Source organism: Doryrhamphus excisus, linkage group LG11 (genome assembly GCF_037039965.1).
Source record: "Doryrhamphus excisus strain RoL-2023G ecotype Guam linkage group LG11, RoL_Dexc_Guam_v1.1, whole genome shotgun sequence".
Taxonomy (NCBI): Eukaryota; Metazoa; Chordata; class Actinopteri; order Syngnathiformes; family Syngnathidae; genus Doryrhamphus; species Doryrhamphus excisus.
Genome location: NC_136367.1, coordinates 4241083 through 4265078, shown reverse-complemented (window position 1 = coordinate 4265078; position 23996 = coordinate 4241083). Strand labels below are relative to the sequence as shown.

At 38.9% G+C, this 23996-nt stretch overlaps 1 protein-coding gene across 2 annotated transcripts in view; it reads right to left on the bottom strand.

Annotated features, from left to right (window-relative positions):
- Positions 1–15661: 15661 nt before the first annotated feature.
- The window catches only part of slc24a4b (solute carrier family 24 member 4b), a 38745-nt gene continuing 30410 nt past the window's right edge, over positions 15662–23996 (bottom strand). The window contains exons 11-17 of one of the 2 annotated variants that reach the window (XM_058078980.2): positions 21741–21910; positions 21532–21664; positions 21149–21315; positions 20908–21022; positions 19506–19618; positions 19353–19418; positions 15662–17923 (exon numbers count right to left, since the gene is read on the bottom strand). In XM_058078980.2, coding sequence (XP_057934963.1) covers positions 17774–17923; positions 19353–19418; positions 19506–19618; positions 20908–21022; positions 21149–21315; positions 21532–21664; positions 21741–21910 — 914 coding nt within the window. In that variant the 3' untranslated portion in view covers positions 15662–17773. Of the gene's footprint in view, positions 17924–19352; positions 19419–19505; positions 19619–20907; positions 21023–21148; positions 21316–21531; positions 21671–21740; positions 21911–23996 lie in introns of both variants that reach the window. The other variant, XM_058078979.2, reaches the window with a different exon arrangement.

Genomic DNA, 23996 nt, shown 5'->3' with positions numbered 1-23996 from the left:
CATTGTTTCAATTGATATTGTCACACAGGAAGCTAAATAGCTAGTCGGTAAAAGTTGTGGAAAACACTACTGCATTGTAGTGTTTTGGGAGAAAATTGCAAATCATGAAGTAACATAATGACATAATGATAATAATGATCTGGAGTGCATGAGAAAATGGAAACAAAACAGCTCTTTCCTTACGATTCCAATTTTTCTATCACGATTTTTTCACAAATATACTGTGGTTGAATACAGCCTATTTTTAGTCAGAAAATACGCATATATAAGCTAATTTGATTTTTTTTTTTAATTACAACTTTTTTGTTTTCTTTGTGTCTCATAACTTTTGCTTAATATTTCAACTCCATGTTACTAAAATTACAGAATTTTGTTTATAATATTATGAGTTTATTCTCGGAAAATTGCAACATATCTTGTTAGAATATGACTTTTTTCTCTTAATATTTTGACTTTATTATCTTTTGATTTTTAACTTTTATTCCCATATTATGACTTTATTCTTGTAACATTACAATGTTTTCTGCAACCTTTCTAAAAATGACAACAATTCGTTGTTTATTGAAAAAAATATTTAATATTTCAATTATGTGCAATGTTATTCCTCATAATTTATCTTTATTCTGGGAAAATTACCAGTGGGAGGCCAATTATGTTTTAATAAAGAATATTGATGAAAACATTGTTTCAATTGATATCGTCACACAGGAAGCTAAATAGCTAGTCGGTAAAAGTTGTGGAAAACACTACTGCCCTGTAGCGTTTTGGGAAAAAATTGCAAATCATTAAGTAACATAATGACATAATGATAATAATGATCTGGAGTGCATGAGAAAATGGAAACAAAACAGCTCTTTCCTTACGATTCCAATTTTTCTATCACGATTTTTTCACAAATATACTGTGGTTGAATACAGCCTATTTTTAGTCAGAAAATACGCATATATAAGCTAATTTGATTTATTTTTTTAATTACAACTTTGTTGTTTTCTTTGTGTCTCATAACTTTTGCTTAATATTTCAACTCCATGTTACTAAAATTACAGAATTTTGTTTATAATATTATGAGTTTATTCTCGGAAAATTGCAACATATCTTGTTAGAATATGACTTTTTTCTCTTAATATTTTGACTTTATTATCTTTTGATTTTGAACTTTTATTCCCATATTATGACTTTATTCTTGTAACATTACAATGTTTTCTGCAACCTTTCTAAAAATGACAACAAGTCGTTGTTTATTGAAAAAAATATTTAATATTTCAATTATGTGCAATGTTATTCCTCATAATTTATCTTTATTCTGGGAATATTACTGTAGATTTTTCCATGTTTGCTTTCTTTTGGTCTTCTTTTTAAATTGTATTCTTTGAATTTGCCACCAGGCCACAAATGACCCCCAGGCTGCACCCCTATTAACGAACATACATCATACATACCATCGACTAAAGTGTTTGGGGGAAAAAAAAAATCGGGGAAAATCGCTGTCAGATTCTTACAAAATATAAATGACAATAAATTCCCGTGTCTAATTCTTACCTACTAAATTTACAGGAAAAAACATATCTGTGAATAAGCCACACATATCCACGCCATAAAGTGGCATATTGTCACGTGCACAAGCCCGACAGGAACCAATCATGAGCTAGGAATCAACTCAACGATGAGAAACCGCAGGACGTCATTAGTCAATATAACAGTCACTCACGTATACACGTATATAGATGCAATTGAATGTGATGGAAGATATTGTACATGTACGTCTTATTATGTATTGCTATGTATTGTTGTGTTTTAATATTGTTTGTTTAAATGTAGAGAGATTACAGATGGAAATTTGCCTTTGGCTAGAATCTGGTGTGTTTACATTTCAACATGCAATGTCCCCTCCCGAATAAACTTTTAAATTAAAATGAAATAAACAAGGGGTGACTGTATTATAGTCATTGTATTCTCAGCAGGGATGAGAACTCGGTGCAAGATCCAGTGAGTGTATTAATACTTTAAATGAGGCTTGTCCAGATCTTTTTCGATCTTTTGTGGTGGTGTCGTTGGGCTACAATGGAGTAGGGCGTCTGCCCGCCAGACGTGGTTGTTTGGGTGGTATCAGCTTTGTTAGCATGCTATTCAGATGCAATGATGGTCACGGACCCACCTGAAGCAAAGGTGGTTCTGCCGACTTGTTTATTTGTTAGAGGCTAAATAATTGAATCTTTTAGGAAGGTATGAAAGGACAACGTTGTATGTGGGACAAATCTGGTGTCCCCCTCGGTTCAGGCATGGCTTCTCCACCTTGATGTAGATGGTTTCACTCACTACTCTTTCAAATGGTCGGTCTTCTCTGTCCAGAATTGTATCAATAATTTTCTCTTACGTTTTTTTAATTGACGCAAAAAAGCATCTTTTTTTGTCTGCTCTTTTTATAAGATCACGTTGAATATTAAACCATAAATCCATCGCAATTCCCCTTTGCATGAAATAAGCCGCACATAAATATTCAGCTGGATTCCAGGATTAATTTTCCAACCCTCGGGCTGATGCATCTGAAAAAGCAATAGATTGAGCTCGAAAATTGGATAAAAATGAATTAAATGATTTTTTTTCCCTCTAAATAGGTCCCTACTAGGTCCTTCATTCTTTTGCGTGTATCATACATCAGTTAATACATGGCAGGCACGAGGTTACGAAAAGGTTATTGTCGTGCTATTTTATCACCAAAAACAAAAATGGACAACTTCCTGTTTGACTTTTTTGTGCGCCCTCTCCCAAGTGATGTTTCTACCAAATTTTGTGACAAATTGGTGGCATGGGGTATTTTATTTTTATATTAATTATTATATTATATTATATAGGGGCGGCACGGCTCGAGTGGTTAGCGCGCAGACCTCACAGCTAGGAGACCAGGGTTCAATTCCACCCTCGGTTTGCATGTTCTCCCCATGCATGCGTGGGTTTTCTCCGGGTACTCCGGTTTCCTCCCACATTCCAAAAACATGCTAGGTTAATTGCCGACTCCAAATTGTCCATAGGTATGAATGTGAGTGTGAATGAATTAATAGGAAATGAATGAATTAATTTTAGAGCCCTCCAGACATGAAGTAGCACCCCTATAGTGAACTTTATACTAATATTACCCAATATAGTAGACATAATAAAAGAAAATAAGATGTTTTTACACGGTATGGCGGACGAGTGATTAGCGCAGGGGCCTCACAGCTAGGAGACCCGAGTTCGATTCCACCCTCGGCCATCTCTGTGTGGAGTTTGCATGTTCTCCCCGTGCATGCGTGGGTTTTCTCCGGGTACTCCGGTTTCCTCCCACATTCCAAAAACATGCTAGGTTAATTGGCGACTCCAAATTGTCCATAGGTATGAATGTGAGTGTGAATGGTTGTTTGTCTATATGTGCCCTGTGATTGGCTGGCCACCAGTCCAGGGTGTACCCCGCCTCTCGCCCAAAGGGGCGTGCTGGGATAGGCGGTAGAAAATGAATTAATGTTTACTATAATAGATGACTATTACGGTGACTATAGGGGTGTTATTTCATGTCTAGAGGGCTCTAGGGCTCTACTTGGGCTGTTTATATTGTTTATTTTTCTATATTGTGTATTTTGTACTGCTTAACTGACTCTGTACTCTTGCTGCTGTACAATACAAATTTCCCCACTGAGGGACGAATAAAGGCATATCTTAATATCTTAATCTAATAGTGTTAAAAGACATATTTATATCCAGGTTTTCTATGCTCTCACCATGAAAATATCCACATTTATGAATAAGAAATCCCACTTTATACGGGAATACTTTATGTGCCCTGTGATTGGCTGTACCCCACCTCTCGCCCGAAGACTGCTGGGATAGGCTCCAGCACCCCCTATGACCCTTGTGAGGGTAAGCGGTAGAAAATGAATGAATGTTTACAAAAATAGATGACTATTATGGTGACTATAGGGGTGTTATTTCATGTCTAGAGGGCTCTAATCGTGTTAAAAGCCATATTTAGAAGGTCATAACCAGGTTTTCTATGCTCTCACCATGAAAATATCCACATTTATGAATAAGAAATCCCACCTTATGTGCCCTGTGATTGGCTGTACCCCGCCTCTCGCCCAAAGACTGCTGGGATAGGCTCCAGCACCCTGTGACCCTTGTGAGGAAAAAGCGGTAGAAAATGAATGAATGAATGAATACATTCATTAATATTAATTATTTTACACATTATATAATTATATATATTATATATTAATTAATATTAATTATTTTATACATTAAAAGGGGGCACTAAAGAGTGAGTTTTGGTTGTATCACATTTTTCTCCAGATCTGACGTGCTTTTGGTGAGTTTTCACGAATGTTGTGGCACTTAAAAATAATAATTATCATCATCATCATCATCATCATAGCAGTTTTTGCAGAGCGGTACTCGTGTCCTAATAAAGTACTACTCCAACTTTTTATTACGGGTTCAGTTTGTAAGACATTCAGACGTTGATGCGGTGTATATAATTCACCACATCATATTGTTTGTGCGTATAAAGTTTTAATGAAAACAGCTTTCCAGAAGCTTAATTACATTTTTGTTTATGCACTTGACTAAAGTGTCTCACTTTGTTCCGAACCTCGGCAGAAATGAAAGAAGGACAGCTTTTTAAAGGCGCACTATAGGAACAGCAAAGCATGAAGGGATATTTTATCTTCTCTTTACTGGTTGCAAGCCTGCCAAAACGTGGACCAGCAGGCGTTTTAGTGGCAGCCGTATAAAAGTTATGGCTGCCAAACAGACAAAGAGACATTATAAACGTACTTGGAGAAACTTGCCAAGCAAGCAGCAGCAGCAGAAGGCCACAAACAAACCGGAGGGCATCACTCAGTGCTGTGTAATTGTGCGCAGATGTCTTGGGCTCAACGTAATGTCCCGTTGCCTCATTTGGAGGAAAATGTCATCTTGTATTTGGGCCAGAACACAACTATTTATAAAGCTGTCTTGTTTGCATGCTGACTGATGGTGTGGATGCTTTTGGTTCTTGTGTTGGTCCGTTATGACCTTTTGCTGCAGTCAAAAACTCCTCGATGAGGTCTTGGTCAGAACCAGCGCATCTCTTTACTAGCTTATGTTAGCTTGCGTACACATGCATAACAACCCATGTGTCTCTCTCACACCAACTACCCTCATGTCATCCATAAACGTCCTCTTTGGTCTTCCTCTTCCTGACAGCTCTAAACGCAGCATCCTTCTACCAATATATTCAGTCTGTCCTCAATGACTTACTCTCGAAGGCCTCTAACATGTAATGTCCCTTTGATGTACTCAAAGATCCTGATCCTATCCATCCTGGTCACTCCCAATGAGAACCTCAGCATAGAGTAACACCTAATTTTGTGTGCCAGTATCTCCATCACTGAGTATATGCATAACATGCCAGATCTAAACTGTGACTTGTTTTTAATGTTCCGGTACCGCCAGTTAATTAGGCAATACCTACACTAGAACCTAAACATGTGGAAAAACGTTCTGTTCAGCACCAAGTCCAGATTCTGTCTATAGAGTCTTTCTCTTTCGGCTAAACGCATAATCAGTCTGTCCTCAATGACTTAATCTCCAAGGCCTCTAACATTTAATGTCCCTTTGATGTACTCGTTCCTGATCCTATCCATCCTGGTCACTCCCAATGAGAACGTCAGCATAGAGTAACACCTAATTTTGTGTGCCAGTATCTCCATCACTGAGTATATGCATAACATGCCAGATCTAAACTGTGACTCTTGTTTTGATGTTCCGGGTACCGCCAGTTAATTAGGTAATACCTACACTAGAACATAAACATGTGGAGAAACGTTCTGTTCAGCACCGAGTCCAGATTCTGTCTATGGAAGATGGACCCGTTGAGTCTTTCTCTTTCGGCTAAACGCATATTCAGTCAATCTCGAAGGCCTCTAACATGTAATGTCCCTTTGATGTACTCGTTCCTGATCCTATCCATCCTGGTCACTCCCAATGAGAACCTCAGCATAGAGTAACACCTAATTTTGTGTGCCAGTATCTCCATCACTGAGTATATGCATAACATGCCAGATCTAAACTGTGACTCTTGTCAGGCTGAACTAATGTTCTGCACCACAGATCATGCTAGCGATGTGCGGTACTGCAAGATTTGGTATCAATATGATACCAAGTAAATACAACACCAGTATCGTAGATTTTTTTAATCTAAATCTGAAATAATTTTATGACTTTTTTGTGATTTAGATTTAGCCAGGTTACATCGTGAATCTTTTTAACTTTGGTATCGATCAATGTTGATATCGATGTTGGGATCGATATAATTGATATTTGGATCGAACCACCCACCAATACCACATACCACATCAGAAAACGGGCTTACTACTTTTATAAGTGTCAAGGCAGACCCCAGAGGAGAAATGTCCACCCAAATGTCCACGCAAATGTCCACCCAAATGTCTCCACGCCATGTATACTTCAAACACATTATGTAAAAACGGTAGTTCGACTCACGAATCAACCTGGCGTCGGTCCCTGTCTCCCAGTCCTCCACGGGCGAAACGTAATCCAGTAAAAAAAATGGGGAAAAAAAGTTAACTTTTGTTCATTCGAAGAGTTAAATACAACAAACACCGGCTTGCAGGATCCGTGGTTGGCGTGTGACGTCACACTTTCCTCACCCGGAAGCACCTGTCGTTCTTAAATATACGCAACCTTAGATCGATAACCTGTCAATGTCCATACTTGTACCTGATGACAAAAAGTTGTGAAAAAGTATGTTATAAAAAAGTTATGTTATAAAAAGTATGAAAAGTAATTTCAGTAGAAGTAAGTCAGTATGAAAAGTAGCCGATGTCATAATCTAATTTGCATATTATTTGCATATATTTGGCTATTTGAATAGAGGCGTTAATGTCTTCTCGTAACAACTTCAAATAGTATCTTGTGGGGCCCAATAAAGAGTATCTTTTTCTTTCTTTTTTTTCAAAAAAAAAGGATAAATAAAAGAGAAAAAAGAAAGAAAAAAGAAAAAGAAAAAAAGAAGAGAAGGGAAAGGGGGAAGAAAGAGAAAAAAAGAGAGAAAAAATAGAAGGAGAAAAAAAGAGAACAAAAAGAAAGAAAAAAAAAGAAAAATTAAAAAAAGAAGCGAAGGGAAAGGGGGAAGAAAGAGGAAAAAAGAGAGAAAAAAAATAGAAGGCGAAAAAAAGAGAACAAAAAGAAAGAAAAAAAGAAAAATTAAAAAAAGAAGAGAAGGGAAAGGGGGAAGAAAGAGAAAAAAAAGAGAGAAAAGAGAAAAAAAATAGAAGGAGAAAAAAAAGAGCATTTCATTTAAGCATTTAATCTACTGATGTCAAAATATGGAATCACGTCGGTAATATTTTTTAATTAACAGTGCCATTTTATGTCATAGTTTGGCTCTGTGTACTTCAATTTGTTGGACACAATCGGATTTTCCCAACTTTAATTAAAAAAAGTGTCTCTGAAGGAATAACACCCGAGACCTTTGCAGGCCAATCGAGATGCCGCGCTATGATGGGATCTCCTTTTTATTGTCAGGCCTGGAGCATGATACCACGATTGTTTTTAATAAATCACCGTGCACGTGTTGTCGTGGAAGAGAACCTTAAATAAATAATGCATCATCCTCAGCGACGTCTCTGTAAGCGAATCAGAGCAGCCGTGCACATCCGGGAGGTAATTCAGTTGGTAAAAAGGTCTTCCTCTCCCACACCGGCATCATTTGGCAGAGTCCCTGCAAAATGAAATGAGAGTCAGTCGGATAAGTGGTGTTGTCTTTGTACAGGACATGCCTGACAGAGACCGTGTTCACTTACTTGCTTGAACAGTCTCACTCCGAGGTAAACGTCTCCTGTTTTCACTGTGTAATCACTTCACAACCACTCAAGTGTCTAACCTGCTGGGAATAGTCATCTATATGGAAATCACCGACACTCCGTCATAAAACAGCTGCTAGTTTGTTACAGCTGCTCAAAAGCGAACAGAGGCTTTGAAATTGTGAGTGTGCATGGTGTGTTGTGTAAAAACCAAAACATCATTCATTCATTCATTTATTTTCTACCGCTTTTTCCTCACGAGGGTTGCAGAGGGTGCTGGAGCCTATCCCAGCAGTCTTTGGGCGAGAGGAGGGGCACAGCCAATCACAGGGCACATAAAGTATTCCCGTAAAGTGGGATTTCTTATTCATAAATGTGGATATTTTCATGGTGAGAGCATAGAAAACCTGGTTATAACCTTCTAAATATGGCTTTTAACACTATTAGAGCCCTGTAGACATGAAATAACACCCCTATAGTCACCTTAATAGTCATCTATTATAGTAAACATTCATTCATTTTCTATGGTTTATCCTCACGAGGGTTGTGAGAGTGCTGGAGCCTATCCCAGCTGTTTTCGGGCGAGAGGCGAGGTACACCCTGGACTGGTGGCCAGCCAATCACAGGGCACATAAAGTATTCCCGTAAAGTGGGATTTCTTATTCATAAATGTGGATATTTTCATGGTGAGAGCATAGAAAACCTGGTTATAACCTTCTAAATATGGCTTTTAACACTATTAGAGCCCTCTAGACATGAAATAACACCCCTATAGTCACCCTAATAGTCATCTATTATAGTAAACATTCATTCATTTTCTACTGCTTATCCTCATGAGGGTCATGGGGGTGCTGGAGTCTATCCCAGCTGTCTTCAGGCGAGAGGCGGGCGGTACACCCTGGACTGGTGGCCAGCCAATCACAGGGCACATAAAGTATTCCCGTAAAGTGGGATTTCTTATTCATAAATGTGGATATTTTCATGGTGAGAGCATAGAAAACCTGGTTCTAACCTTCTAAATTTGGCTTTTAACACTATTAAAGCCCTCTAGACATGAACTAACACCCCTATAGTCACCTTAATAGTCATCTATTATAGTAAACATTCATTCATTTTCTACGGTTTATCCTCACGAGGGTTACGAGAGTGCTGAAGCCTATCCCAGCTGTCTTCGGGCGAGAGGCGGGGTACACCCTGGACTGGTGGCCTGCCAATCACAGGGCACATAAAGTATTCCCGTAAAGTGGGATTTCTTACTCATAAATGTGGATATTTTCATGGTGAGAGCATAGAAAACCTGGTTATAACCTTCTAAATATGGCTTTTACACTATTAGAGCCCTCTAGACATGAACTAACATCCCTATAGTCACCTAATATAGTAAACATTCATTCATTTTCTACCGCTTATCCTCACGAGGGTCGCGGGGGTGCTGGAGCCTATCCCAGCAGTCTTCAGGCGAGAGGCGGGGTACACCCTGGACTGGTGGCCAGCCAATCACAGGGCACATATAGACAAACAACCATTCACACTCACATTCATACCTATGGACAATTAACCTAGCATGTTTTTGGAATGTGGGAGGAAACCGGAGTACCCGGAGAAAACCCACGCATGCACGGGAAGAACACGCAAACTCCTCACAGAGAGGATGGAATTGAACCCTGGTCTCCTAACTGTGAGGTCTGCGCGCTAACCACTCAACCGCCGTGCAGCCGACCAAAACATCACATCAAATTAATCTATACTGAATCTATTAATTAATGCTGGAGTCTATCCCAGCTGTATTAAAACAAGAGGCGGGGTACACCCGCACTGGTCGCCCACCCTTCCCACCCCCGGGGGCCAAACCCTCCGCAACCCTCAATACAGATTAAAATGAACACTTTTCATCCATGCTGCAGATAAAATGATGACGTTAAAATGACATGAATCCATCTCCCTGTGCAGGAAACTCTTGGAAATAAAAAATATATCCTGAAAAGTCCCTTTGTAGAAGCAGGTGGTGCACAGATAAAACTGGCAACACAGCACATCAGCATCCAAAGAGCCAGCCAGTTCCCTCAAGGTTGGAGCAGACTAAAAATGAAGGCAAATAGTCTCCAATTTTGTGTCTGGATTGTTTGGCTAACATGATGATGAAGCAGCAAAGTGCAGAAGCGGTAAGGTCATGCTAAGGTTAACTGGGTATTATTGCCCTTATATGAAATATTATTCAGGTCAAGGCTTTTAAAACCGGGAGTGAGTCAATGCGGTTTGTTGTAAATGGATTCTTGACCTTGTTGTCATTGAACTTTGACTCTTTGGTGACCCTCCACTTGAGTACTATGTAACAGCAACAGGTCTGTCCATCATTTTTTTTATATTTAAAAATGAAATTTTAGTCACTTATGAATCAAAATAATGGAAATGTGTTTCTTATTTCTATGTAAATGTGACTATAGGGGTGTTATTCAATGCCTAGAGGGCTCTAATAATGTTAAATGGCTGTCAACAGGTTTTGAAATGATTCATCCATTCATTCATTTTCTACCGACTGGCCATTTATGTATGTGACCAAGTCACTCGACCAATTTGGGGATTCGAACCCAGGTCTTCCTGATCTCCTGACTGTGTGACCCTCATACGGCCCTTAAGTTAAGACATTCATTCATTTTCTAGCATAGAAAACCTGGTTACGACCTTCTAAATATGGCTTTTAACACTATTAGAGCCCTCTAGATATGAAATAACACCCCTATAGTCACCTTAATAGTGACCTAATATAGTAAACATTCATTCATTTTCTACCGCTTATCATCACAAGGGTCGTGGGGGTGCTGGAGCCTATCCCAGCTGTCTTTGGGCGAAAGGCAAGGTTCACACTGGACTGGTGGCCAGCCAATCACAGGGCACATATAGACAAACAACCATTCACACTCACATTTATACCTGGACAATTGGAGTCACTAATTAACCTAGCATGTTTTTGGAATGGAAACCGGAGTAACCGGAGGAAACCCACACATGCACCGGGAGAACATGCAAACTCCACACAGAGATGGCCGAGGGTGGGATTGAACTTGGGTCTCCTAGCTGTGAGGTCTGCGTGCTATCCACTCGACCGCTGTGCAGCCTTTTATACATTAAAATGACATTTTCGTGACTTAGAAATCAAAATAATGGAAATTGACAGCTTCAGTTGCTTATTTCTCTGTAAATGTGACTATAGGGGTGTTATTTAATGTCTAGAGGGCTCTAATAATGTTACATGGCTGTAAACAGGTTTTGAAACGATTCATTCATTCATTAATTTTCTACCGCTTATCCTCACGAGGTTCGCAGGGGTTGCTGGAGCCTATCCCAGCTGTCTTCGGGGTCCACTCTGGACTGGTGGCCAGCCAATCACAGGGCACATATAGACAAACAACCATTCACACTCACATTTATACCTATGGACAATTTGGAGTCGCTAATTAACCTAGCATGTTTTTGAATGTGGGAGGAAACCGGAGTACCCGGAGAAAACCCACACATGCACAGGGAGAACATGCAAACTCCACACAGAGATGGCCGAGGGTGGGATTGAACGCTGGTCTCCTAGCTGTGAGGTCTGCGTGCTAACCACGTGACCGCTGTGCAGCCTTTTATACATTAAAATGACATTTTCGTGACTTAGAAATCAAAATAATGGAAATTGACAGCTTCAGTTGCTTATTTCTCTGTAAATGTGACTATAGGGGTGTTATTTAATGTCTAGAGGGCTCTAATAATGTTACATGGCTGTAAACAGGTTTTGAAACAATTCATTCATTCATTAATTTTCTACCGCTTATCCTCACGAGGGTCGCAGGGGTTGCTGGAGCCTATCCCAGCTGTCTTCGGGGTCCACTCTGGACTGGTGGCCAGCCAATCACAGGGCACATATAGACAAACAACCATTCACACTCACATTCATACCTAAGGACAATTTGGAGTTGCCAATTAACCTAGCATGTTATTGGAATGTGGGAGGAAACCGGAGTATCCGGAGAAAACCCACGCATGCACGGGGAGAGGGTAGAATCTCCTAGCTGTGAGGTCTGCACGCTAACCACTCGACCGCCGTGCAACAAGGCAATATATCTTCCAAAAAGATAACAGAAGAAGATGAGGAAAGAGTGAGGTGAGCCAACAGCAAAGCCGACGATGACCTGTGGGTTGATTGAAATCCAAATGCGATGCGGCACAGTCGCACAGAACGAATACACACTTGAGATGCACATTTGGACAAGAAGCATCTCCCTCTTAACCCCCCCGCCTTCAGACTAAATGATACAAAAATGGAACAAACAAGGACGCAATCTGGTCATAAAATGCTTGAATAAACACAATCAAATGAGAACTGGACCTAAAAACAACACTTTTGATTAACAATGTCTTTAATTGCATGCGCGGGAAAAGATTACTTACACTTATTTACACTCCAAAAAACATAAAAAAACAAATAGCGGCCATTTGCGTAATTGAACAATTTGCTAAATTGCTCTACAAATTGTCCAATTTGCATCATGCTAAGTGAACATAATTAAGCAGAAAAAGATGTCTCTCACTTTATTTGTGCCTATAAATGACCTGTCCTAAATTAAATAGAACACAGTGACAATAATTGGATTTTTATCGTACTTATTTTATTCATCATGTAAAATGATATCCATCTTATTCCAGAACTATGTAGTGTAGTAATCCCACATTTATTAATTGGTTCCAGTATCTATAAATTGAATATTTCGTTGTTACAGCATAAGCTTTAAGCGTCATTAGAGCTCTCTAGACATAAAATAACACCCCTATAGTCATCTTTATACTCACATTACCAAATATAATAAATATAATTAGAGGAAATAAAACATTTAAGACATATTGACTCATACTTTATCATTGAGAGAGTTCCTTGTTGGTATTTTTTTTAAATTACTGTACTGTACAGTACTTCCTGTAGTGGCTATTGATCAAGACATCACTGATACCTAGTGCATACTAGTAGAATACTCCATATCATCACAACATATGAATGCCTAATATTGTGTTTCAGTACCTTTAGCAATTGTTATGCTTGAAAATATTAAATTTAGAGGGGGGAAATTTTGCTGAAATATGCACATTTCATAACAATAACTCATATTCAACCACGAAACATAAAACAAATAAAAAGCCAACTGCAGAGGGATTACTGTAATTTATTATTTTAGGGTAACTTAAATAGAAAGTGGTTGGATGGCGCTATCTGCAGGAGGCTGTCTCACAAGTGGATTCACTCAACATTTTACAGCAGGAAGATGCTGTGTAACTGTTTGTACAATACTGAATTATTGTAATTGTTTAAAATGTGTTTAAGAAGCATATTATAGTATCATATTATAGTATCAAAAGTAAACATTTAAGGGCTTTTCAAGGGTGATTCCATTAGTTTTTCCACAGGAGATTTACTGTATATGTATATATAGTATGTATAATATAGTATAGTATAGTACATATTTGTATATTTAAAACAGATGTTTATTTATTCAAACCTGCAAATTTCTGGCTGTGAAGCAGACGTGCTAACCACATTTCCACCGTGCTGCTTGAAGAACATGACATGGCGCCCTTCGACTAAACGAGTAGTTTGAGGATCTCGGAAAACGACTTATGCGGGACGGCGGACACGTAGCAAGGTGAGATTCTGGAATTATTTTTTAAGTTCAATTTTCAACATAACGTACAATTTGTCTGGTCTACTAACTTGCTGAGCAGGAGGTTAGTTGGTAGTCTCAGCAGGCTACCTAGTAGATAAGATAGGTGGGGGGTGAAGAACACCCACTCTGGCATTTTTCCCTCAATGTAACCCGGATGCACAGGAAGTGAGGCGGAACCATCACCCAGCCGGTTTGCTCGACATCCACCAATGCACCCGACACATACAAGGGAAGATCATGCCCACCCCCCATGCTGAAGTTATGTGTGCAGGTGGGGAGTAAAAGAAGTTTTCCAAGTGGGATTCCGGAATTGTGCGCATTAAGGTCGGCATGCATATTTTCATAGGAGTAGAGGGGGGCCGTGTTAGGGGGCTCATCCCTGCACAAGCTAACAGCAGACACACAAGGTTCCTAACTGATGGCTCATTTGTGGGGTGGGGGGGTGGGGGGGGGCACCAGTCCACCCACGCTACTCCATGCACCAGATGGTCGTTTGTGGACATCAACCATCAACAAAGGACATGCTTGCGTTTCATTGAAAAGCATGTGTTGCTCTTATTGTGATAGTCGCAAGTCAATACCCTGCAGTGCCAGACTTGTATTGACTTCTGCTTCAAAGGAAATCACTGCTGTGTCGACATTGCCCCCTACTGGGAAGAAGGAATCCTGCAGGATCGGTTTTCTTTTATACTCACACATGCACACACACAGTCCAGTTCTTCAAATACATCAACTACATCGTACTACAACCCTTTTTGTGTTATAGTTGTTTAGATATTGCAGCTTTTTCAATAGCAAAAAATGTCAATTAATTCCCTTTTTTAGTTAGGAACTGATATTTTCCCGAAACTTCTATTGGTGATTACTAAAGAATGGAAAAAGATAGAAAAAAACTTTTTTTTCTGGTGAAAGGAGTGTAATCTTTTTTTTTTTGGTAGGCTCCATGTTTATAGCCGCAGAACACATTATTCCGTGTGCCGTGAAAGATCAGTCAAAAAATACTTCATGGTAAATTAATTATTTGGATGTAAAAAGCAAAAAAGCAAAAAAATTAAATTAATTCCCTTTTTTAGTTAGGAACTGATATTTTCCTGAAACTTCTATTGGTGATTACTAAAGAATGGAAAAAAGATAGAAAAAAACTTTTTTTTCTGGTGAAAGGAGTGTAATCTTTTTTTTTTGGTAGGCTCCATGTTTATAGCCGCAGAACACATTATTCCGTGTGCCGTGAAAGATCAGTCAAAAAATACTTCATGGTAAATTAATTATTTGGATGTAAAAAGCAAAAAAGCAAAAAAAATCAATTAATTCCCTTTTTTAGTTGGGAACTGATATTTCCCCAAAACTTCTATTGGTGATTACTAAAGAATGGAAAAAGATAGAAACAAACTTTTTTTCTGGTATAAGGAGTGTAATCTTTTTTGGTAGGGTCCATGTTTATAGCCACAGAACACATTATTCTGTGTGCCTTGAAAGATCAGTAAAAATACTTCATGGTAAATTAATTATTTGGATGTAAAACCCCTTTTTGGGTTATAGTTGTTTAGATATTGCAGCTGTCACAAAAGCAAAAAAAATCAATTCCATTTTTTAGTTGGGAACTGATATTTTCCTGAAACTTCGACTGCTGATTACTAAAGAATGGAAAAAGATAGAAACAAATTTTTTTTCTGGCGAAAGGAGCATATTTTTTTTTGGTAGGCTCCATGTTTATAGCCACAGAACACATTATTCTGTGTACCTTGAAAGATCAGGCAAAGTACTTCATGGTAAATTATTTGGATGTAAAACCCCTTTTTGGGTTATAGTTGTTAGGGTTAGGTATATTGCATATTGCAATATACCTAACTTTTTTATTGCAGCTGTCTCAAAAGCAAAAAAAAGTCAAATAATCCCCCTCTTTTTTTTTAGTTAGGAACCAATATTTTCCCGAAACTTCGACTGCTGATTACTAAAGAATGGGGAAAAAAAACTTTTTTTCCTGTCTCAAACTTCTACCCATGACACACTAGCTCCGAATAAAGACAAAGAACATGCAGTAAACAAACATAAGAATAAAAACCAGCTGACATAAATGGTTTGATTAAATGTGTATTTCACAAACCCAAAAACATAGGACACATACAGGAACAATTTTGACATTTTATTTTTTTCTTAACATTATTGCTTTACAGTAAAATGCATTGGTTGGATATGTCCAGTATAGCAAGACAATACATTCATATAAGTTATACAATAATGTTTTTTTTAATAGTAACTAACTTTACATTAAATATATTTTTTTGATTTCTTATTCTTGACAACAACTCCCACATCACATTGAGCTCACAGTGCATCAGGTCGCATTCAATCAAAGAAAAAAAAAAAACACACGGCTCCTCCTTTGGGGTCATTTCACGTGTGCGTGTTAGTTTTGTACACTTTTCCCGTTCCTGTGTCCTCTCCAGAAAAAAAAAAAAGCAAGCTCAAGTGGAGGACAAAATTCCAACCTGGCAACCGAGAGGAGGCGCAAACAGTAAGTGTATCTACAGACGTGGTCACTGCTTGACCCACAGAGAAGCATCTTAAGGGGGTCCGACTTTCTTTAATCCTTAAGTGCTCTCATGCAGGTCCTCTTAAAGTGACAGAGTCCAAAAAAAACAAACATGTAGGAACTTCGAGCATGTTCCGCTGGAGTGGAAACCCACCCCTTTCAATAAAAAAAAAAAACATCAACAGACTTCCAGCGAGGCCACTCTTCCAGAAAAGTCCATCCTTTGGCTCAGTTCAACAGCAATCCCAAAAAAAAACAACCCCTGTGAGCTCACACAGTAGTACTGGACGGACAACATCGTCATGGCGGCCTGGTAAGGCCCTCGTGTCTCTCACGCACACACGCGCACACACACACTACATTGAGATTGCATATACAAGTGCCTGCCGCCATTTGTGGCACAGGAATATATCCCCCCCCCCCGCCCCACCACCCTGTACCTCGGCTCATTCTCGCATTTTTGCAACAATTACAGTGTAGCTGCCGATTTCTTTCCGATTTTTTTTGTGTGTAAAACTGGGCCGGGCAGTTGCCATGGAGATGCACCGGGACCAGGAGCAATCAGCCTTTTTTTTGCTGTGCTTCAGAGGAAAGGAAGTCTGGGGTTGGGGGGGGGCTGCATTTGATGTCCCAGCATGCACTGCAGACAGACAGACAAGAGGCGGGTGTGCTCATGGTATGGTATTCACCAGTCCGTATCGACACAAGCGTGTGGGGGGGGGGGCCCACACACACATACAAACACACCCACACCCACCCACGCAAGGAAGCACTAGTTGATTGAGAATGAGAGAATGGCTGTTAAAGTGCAGTATCTACATACAACTCAAAAAAAAAAAAATCAAGACCTTAGCTCCTCCCCCCTTAGGAGCTGTCCCTGATCACTAACGGCTGTGTTTGGCGCCCTCCGGTGGCCGGAGGGAGCAATAGCAGACAGTCATCATTGAGAGTTCCTTTTTCAAGCGTCTCAACGTGTGGAAAAATGAGCAACTGATCTGGAGACACTTCTCAAGTTGTGCGTTGCGTTGAAACCAATCTCCTTCCGGTCCGAGAAACAAGCGTATCATGTAGAAAAGTTCCATTGAAAGACTTTGGAAAAAATAAATAAATGCAAAAAAAAAAAGTGTACAGCTTAATTTTTTTTTTTAACAAACAAAATGAAAAATGTTGCAGGTGATTGAAAGTCGGAGAGCATCTACTTCCTGGTTAAGTCCATGCTGGAGCTGCCTTCCTCCATAAATAAAAAACTGACACCCCCGCCTCCCCCCCACCACAAAAATAAAGTGTGCTTGTCTCTTTAGGTCCTGGAGTTCTTCGGTAAACCTTTTTTTTAGGATTCTTTCAACGTGTGATTTGTCCACACTTTTGTAATTTGTGACGTGAAAAAGGGATGACACAGCAACAATCACGGCGGGGAAGGTGGGGGGGGAGGGGCTTAAGACTCTGAAGGTCCCGCCCCCTCACAGCTAAAGGCATGCTTAAATGGACAGACAGATGTTGACAGATCAGAAACAGGCGATGCTCCATAAAATGAGCATTACTGGCAGAGTGCGATTCCATGACACGACTCAAGTGTGCCGCCCAGTGGACAAACTTGGGACTACACATTACAGGTGATTTAAAAAGAGATAGGTCCAAAAACAGGGGTGGACGAGGTGGGACTTTGTGGACTTTTTTGGTGTCCCCCTGCTGCTGCATGTTGGGTGTTATTACTCCTCAAAGCACATGGGCAGGTTGACAAACGTGAAGACGTTGTATTCGATCATGACCGAGAAGCAGAGGAAGATGGCGTACAGGACCAGCACGTAGACGCCCAGCTTCAGATCCAGTCGCCACTTATTCAGGTGAATCCCAAGGACCTGAGTGGGACAGACAAATATAACATTTTGTTTTTTCATTTACATTTTTTGAAGTTTTTTGGAGGGGGTAAAGACAGGGGTGGGCAAACTACGGCCCGGGGGCCACATCCGGCCCGCCAAGTGTTTGAATACGGCCCGCCCAATCTTTCCAAAGTATTTCATTTAAACTCAACATACAACCTGGCATCATGGCCTGAGCCAACCTTTTGATGGTTTTATCAATTTCGTTTTTTGACATGGTCTGTTGTTTACAAAGTGCTCCTGAAAAAAGGGACACAAGCACATAATAATAATTATTATTATTATTAAATTATTATTAGATTATTATAATTATTATTAGAACTATTATGATTATTATAATTATTATATTAATGCTAATTATTATATAATACTGTTATATTTGCATATTTTACATAATGATAATAATATAATAATTATTATTTTAATTTTATTGTAATTATTATAATATTTTATTATTTTTAAAATATTTAAATATAAATATTAAATAATAAATAATAAATAATAGCAGATTGCATGACAATTTTACAGATACAATAATACCAGGTGGACTGTTACGTGTAAAATACATAGTCTGCCCCCCCGCCCCGTAAATTTTGTCATATCAATGCGGCCCGTGAGTCAAAAAGTTTGCCCACCCCTGGGTAAAGATGTCCCAGCTCATTTGGCAGTCCTAGAACTCACCATAGTTTACACCCATCTAAATGTATTATTAGAGACCTCTGTGTGTGAAATAACACCCCTATATTCACACTTACGCTACCAAAAATAGTAAACATAAGAGAAAATAAGACATTTCAATGAGTCTTTTGAATGTCTTATATTTGTAGAAGCCATTTTAGGCTTAAAAATGTTAAATTTATAAATTTGTAATATGCATATTCTTTGTTTAATAATTGGCTGCAGTCAACCAGGAATCAGCGATGATGTTAATATACACAACTTATGCTCAAATCAAGTAGATTTGACACAAAGTTAAATTATAATATATAATGTAATATGCATTACTACTGCAGTAATATAGCGATAATACAGTTAAACTGTACAGTAACAGTATCCACAATTTTTACACGTCTGTCGCTATGCTTTACTTCATTATATTTTGTGGGTCAAACGTTGAAACGTCCTAGTTCATTTGGCAGTCCTTGAACTCACCATAGTTTACACCCATCTAAATGTATTATTAGAGCCCTCTAGGCATGAAATAACACCCCTATATTCACACTTACGCTACCAAAAATAGTAAACATAAGAGAAAATAAGACATTTCAACGAGTCTTTTGAATGCCTTATATTTGTAGAAGCCATTTTAGGCTTAAAAATGTTAAATTTATAAATTTATAATATACATATTCTTTGATTAATAATTGGCTGTCGTCAACCAGTGTATGGCTAAAGGTTAAATACCGACCGTGAGAGCCACAGAGCCCAGCAGAAGCACCACCGAATACAAAAGTCCTCGACTGTTGATCATCACCTGCAACAGAAACAACAACAACAACAAAGCCGCCCATGTTATTCAAATAAACTACCCACACGGGGGAGGAAGGGATGAATAACAAACCTCTGATCCATAGTCGACACACGTGGTTTGGAGAGCCCAGGGGACGCCCAGTCCAACCAGAATGTCAAAGACGTTACTTCCAATCGTGTTGGACACGGCCATGTCTCCCAAACCTGGAACACAAGACACTTTTAAGTGCAAACAGCCCAGCATCCACACGTGGAATACCAGCATATGGTAATGGTTGTATTTCATTTGAACATGCATCAGATTACAATTGAATGCATCACATAATCAGTTCACAGTTCCACATGTCCAAAAGGAGTAGGAAGAAGCAAAGCTTATTAAATCCTACCCCTCCATCTGGTACTTTTACAATCAGTAACTGTTACATTTGTTCACTTCCTGCTTCCCAATTTTAATTTTAAGGATGTCCATATTATGGTTCGAAAGAGGAGTGAGGGAAACCTTTTAAATTAACCTTTTAAAATTAAAATTTTAATTTTAAGTTTTTTTAATTTTAAAAATTTAAAATTATTTTTTTTTATTTAAAATGTTTTTATTTTAAATATTAAAATAAAATATTAAAATAAAATATTAAAATAATTTTTATTTTAATTTTAAGGATGTCCATATTATGGTTCGAAAGAGGAGGGAAACCTTTTAAATTAACCTTTTAAAATTAAAATTTTAATTTTAAGTTTTTTTAATTTTAAAAATTTAAAATTAAATTTTTTTATTTAAAATGTTTATTTTAAATTTTAAAATCAAATATTAAAATCAAATATTAAAATCAAATATTAAAATAAAATAATTTTAATTTTAATTTTAATTTTAATTTTAATTTTAATTTTAATTTTAATTTTAATTTTAATTTTAATTTTAATTTTAATTTTAATTTTAATTTTAATTTTAATTTTAATTTTAATTTTAATTTTAATTTTAATGATGTCCATATTATGGTTCGAAAGAGGAGGGAAACCTTTTAAATTAACCTTTTAAAATTAAAATTTTAATTGTAAGTTTTTTAATTTTACAAATTTTAAATTACATTTTTGTATTTAAAATGTTTTTATTTTAAATTTTAAAATAAAATTAATTTCAATTTCAATTTCAATTTTACGTACCGAAGTACGAGGTGATATGACCGTCCAATGACATAATGGATTATTATAATGCATTATCTTATTTTATGTTATGTTATTTTATTTTAGCTGTTTGAAGATGAACTATATCAGCAAGTTGAAATATTTGTGATTTTAGAAATAAGGAGTCAGTATGTTCTCTGTAGGCGGCATTATGAATTATCCTTACTGACCTTTTTTTGCAGTACATTTAGCGAATGAAGATTGTTTTTATTATTATTAGCCCATATTTCCACACAATAAGTAAGATATGGTAGAACCATTAGTGACAAGGTTTTGTGTGACCTAAGCAGAGATGTATTATTAAACAGGATGACCTTGGCGAGCCACAATCAGACTGGCTATGCAGTCTGGGACGCTGGTGCCCGCTGCCAGGAAGGTGATACCCATGATGACGTCAGGGATTCCCAGAGTGTAGCCAATTATAGTAACCTGCAAGAACACACACGGGGCTCTCTTCATCCTACTTCCTACATATTATACAGGGCTGGGTTCTATTCATTTATTACCATGTAAACCGAGACAACACATTTACGACAATTACGACGTCTCGCTCACCATCCAGACCATCAGGTAGGAGAAGACGGCGATCCAGACAGTGGAGAGGATGAAGGAGAGCATGAAGCATCTCTCCCAGCGAGGTTTCCCACAGTTTGGGACGGTGAGGAACAATAAAAGCAGCAGAGGCCATGAGATCAACCACTTGAACGTGTTGCCGACTCCCTCTATCGAACACAAAAACACACACACACGTCTTCATTGCATGGACTTCTTCAGTGGAGAAATTGAGTAAAATGTCAATGTCATTATTATTATTACATTATTATTACATTATTATTACATTATTATTACATTATTATTACATTATTATTACATTATTATTATATTTGCTTTTCCAAGCAATCCATCCATGCCTAATTGGCCAACACGGGTCAACATACTGGGAATATGAAACGGCGAGATGCCATTTTCCTCCGCTTCGGTGGGTTTTTCCTCTGGCACGTTCCCGTTCTCGATGTCAGCCTTGCCGTCAATCACTTGTGTCTCCACGCCGTTGGCAGCCTGAACCAACTTCTGGCGCTTTCAGAAAAGAGACACTAAGCCACAGAGCAGACGCTCGCCTCCAGATGCCCCCCCCCCCAGTGTGTACCTCTGTGATGATGAGACGGCTCGCCATGCGTAAGCGGGTCTTGGGTCCGAAGTGGTTGGTCACCATGACTCGCAGGCCCGCTTCGGGGAAGCGGAACTTGGAAGGGCTGGCGTTCATGATCTCGTCCACCATCACGACGGAGCCACGGCTGTAAGCCTTGGTGGGCTTCACTGGAGCGGCGAGTCCACACGGTACACAAATTAAAACAGTGATGGGCATTGAACTCACCACCATGGAAAATCTCAGATACATTGAATTTTCTTGAGGTATTTTTATTTATTATTATTTTTTTTAACATGGACAGATTTTTTTCCAGAGAATTTAGGTCTGGGCTCAGTCTGGTTGGCCCATTCCATAACTTAATTATACAATTAGCTTGAGCTAATTGTCATTGGGTAGGGTTTATTTTTGCGCTTAAAACAGCACATACCAACTTCTTCTATGTACGGTACAAAAATAAAACCCCTTATTCACCTTTCTATATTATTAGTGTGCATAATCCAACCTCTTTAGCATAAAAGGCCGGCTGGTGTGGTGCACCGCGCAGCCTTGAACTCAATTTTACTTCAAAATTGCTTCACGCAGCTTTGAAGTTTGTTGCCAGTCGGGAATATTACCGGACCGGCTTAAGATTGATTTTAAAGTTCATCTCTCAGCACACAGACCGTCTCCCTGGAAAGTTAGGATTCCCTGGAGAGGAAGTAAGCTTTAGTGTTTCGCCGAGGAAGACGAAATGCAGGGAGAATTTTGTAGAAATAAGTTATACAGCCAATTTAAAAAAAAAAAAAGGCCTGGATTTGAATCTATGCATGCATGAAAGAGGAGGCGCATAAATTAAGTGTGTAAATAGGGTCGGGGTAAACGCTGGTGAGGAAATTCATTACCACTTGAGGAGGGAGAGCATCTTTGGCCCTCATGAGAGCAGCAGCAGTAAAGCAGAATGCAACACAAACAGCAGCAAACACTGTTGGCAAGCAAGAGCAGGTTTAGTAAGGCTAAACAGACAGGTTGAGTTACATCCATCCCAGGAGAAGGAGAGAGAGTTGAGATTAAATAAGTTTGAGACAAGAGGCCGTTAGTATTGTTATCATGTGCAGTGGAACCTCAAAGGTTGAACGCTGGTTGACGAAGAATCTGTTCCAGAGTCAAACTATCCACCATCGTAAGCATGATGTTCCAGCAGGATGCCGCTTTGACAAGACAGTTTATTACCGTTTCATTCATTCATTTTCTATCGCTCATCCTCACGAGCCAGCTGTCTTCGGGGGAGAGGCGGGGTACACCCTGGACTGGTGGCCAGCCAATCACAGGGCACATACAGTATTCCCATAAAGTGGGATTTCTTATTCATAAATGTGGATATTTTTATGGTAAGAACATAGAACACCTGGTTCTAAATATGGCTGTTAACACTGTTAGAGCCCTCTAGACATGAAATAACACCCCTATAGTCACCTGAATAGTCACCTAATATAAGTAAACATTAATTCCTTTTCCACCACTTATTCTCACGAGGGTCGTGGGGGGTGCCGGAGCCTATCCCAGCTGTCTTCGGGCGAAAAGTGGGGTACACCCTGGACTGGTGGCCAGCCAATCACAAGGGCACATACAGTATTCCCGTAAAGTGGGATTTCTTATTCAAAAATGTGGATATTTTCATAGTAAGAGCATAGAAAACCTGGTTCTAAATATGGCTTTTAACACTATTAGAGCCCTCTAGACATGAAATAACACCCCTATAGTCACCTCATATAGTAAACATTCATTCATTTTCTACCGCTTATCCTCACGAGGGTCGTGGGGGTGCTGGAGCCTATCCCAGCTGTCTTCGGGCAAGAGGCGGGGGGTACACCCTGGACTAGTGGCCAGCCAATCACAGGGCACATAAAGTATTCCCGTAAAGTGGGATTTCTTATTCATAAATGTGGATATTTTCATGGTGAGAGCATAGAAAACCTGGTGACGACCTTCAAAATATGGCTTTTAACACTATTAGAGCCCTCTAGATATGAAATAACACCCCTATAGTCACCTCATATAGTAAACATTCATTCATTTTCTACCGCTTATCCTCACAAGGGTCGTGGGGGTGCTGGAGCCTATCCCAGCTGTCTTCGGGCAAGAGGCGGGGTACACCCTGGACTGGTGGCCAGCCAATCACAGGGCACATGTAGACAAACAACCATTCACACTCACATTCATACCTATGGACAATTTGGAGTCGCTAATTAACCTAGCATGTTTTTGGAATGTGGG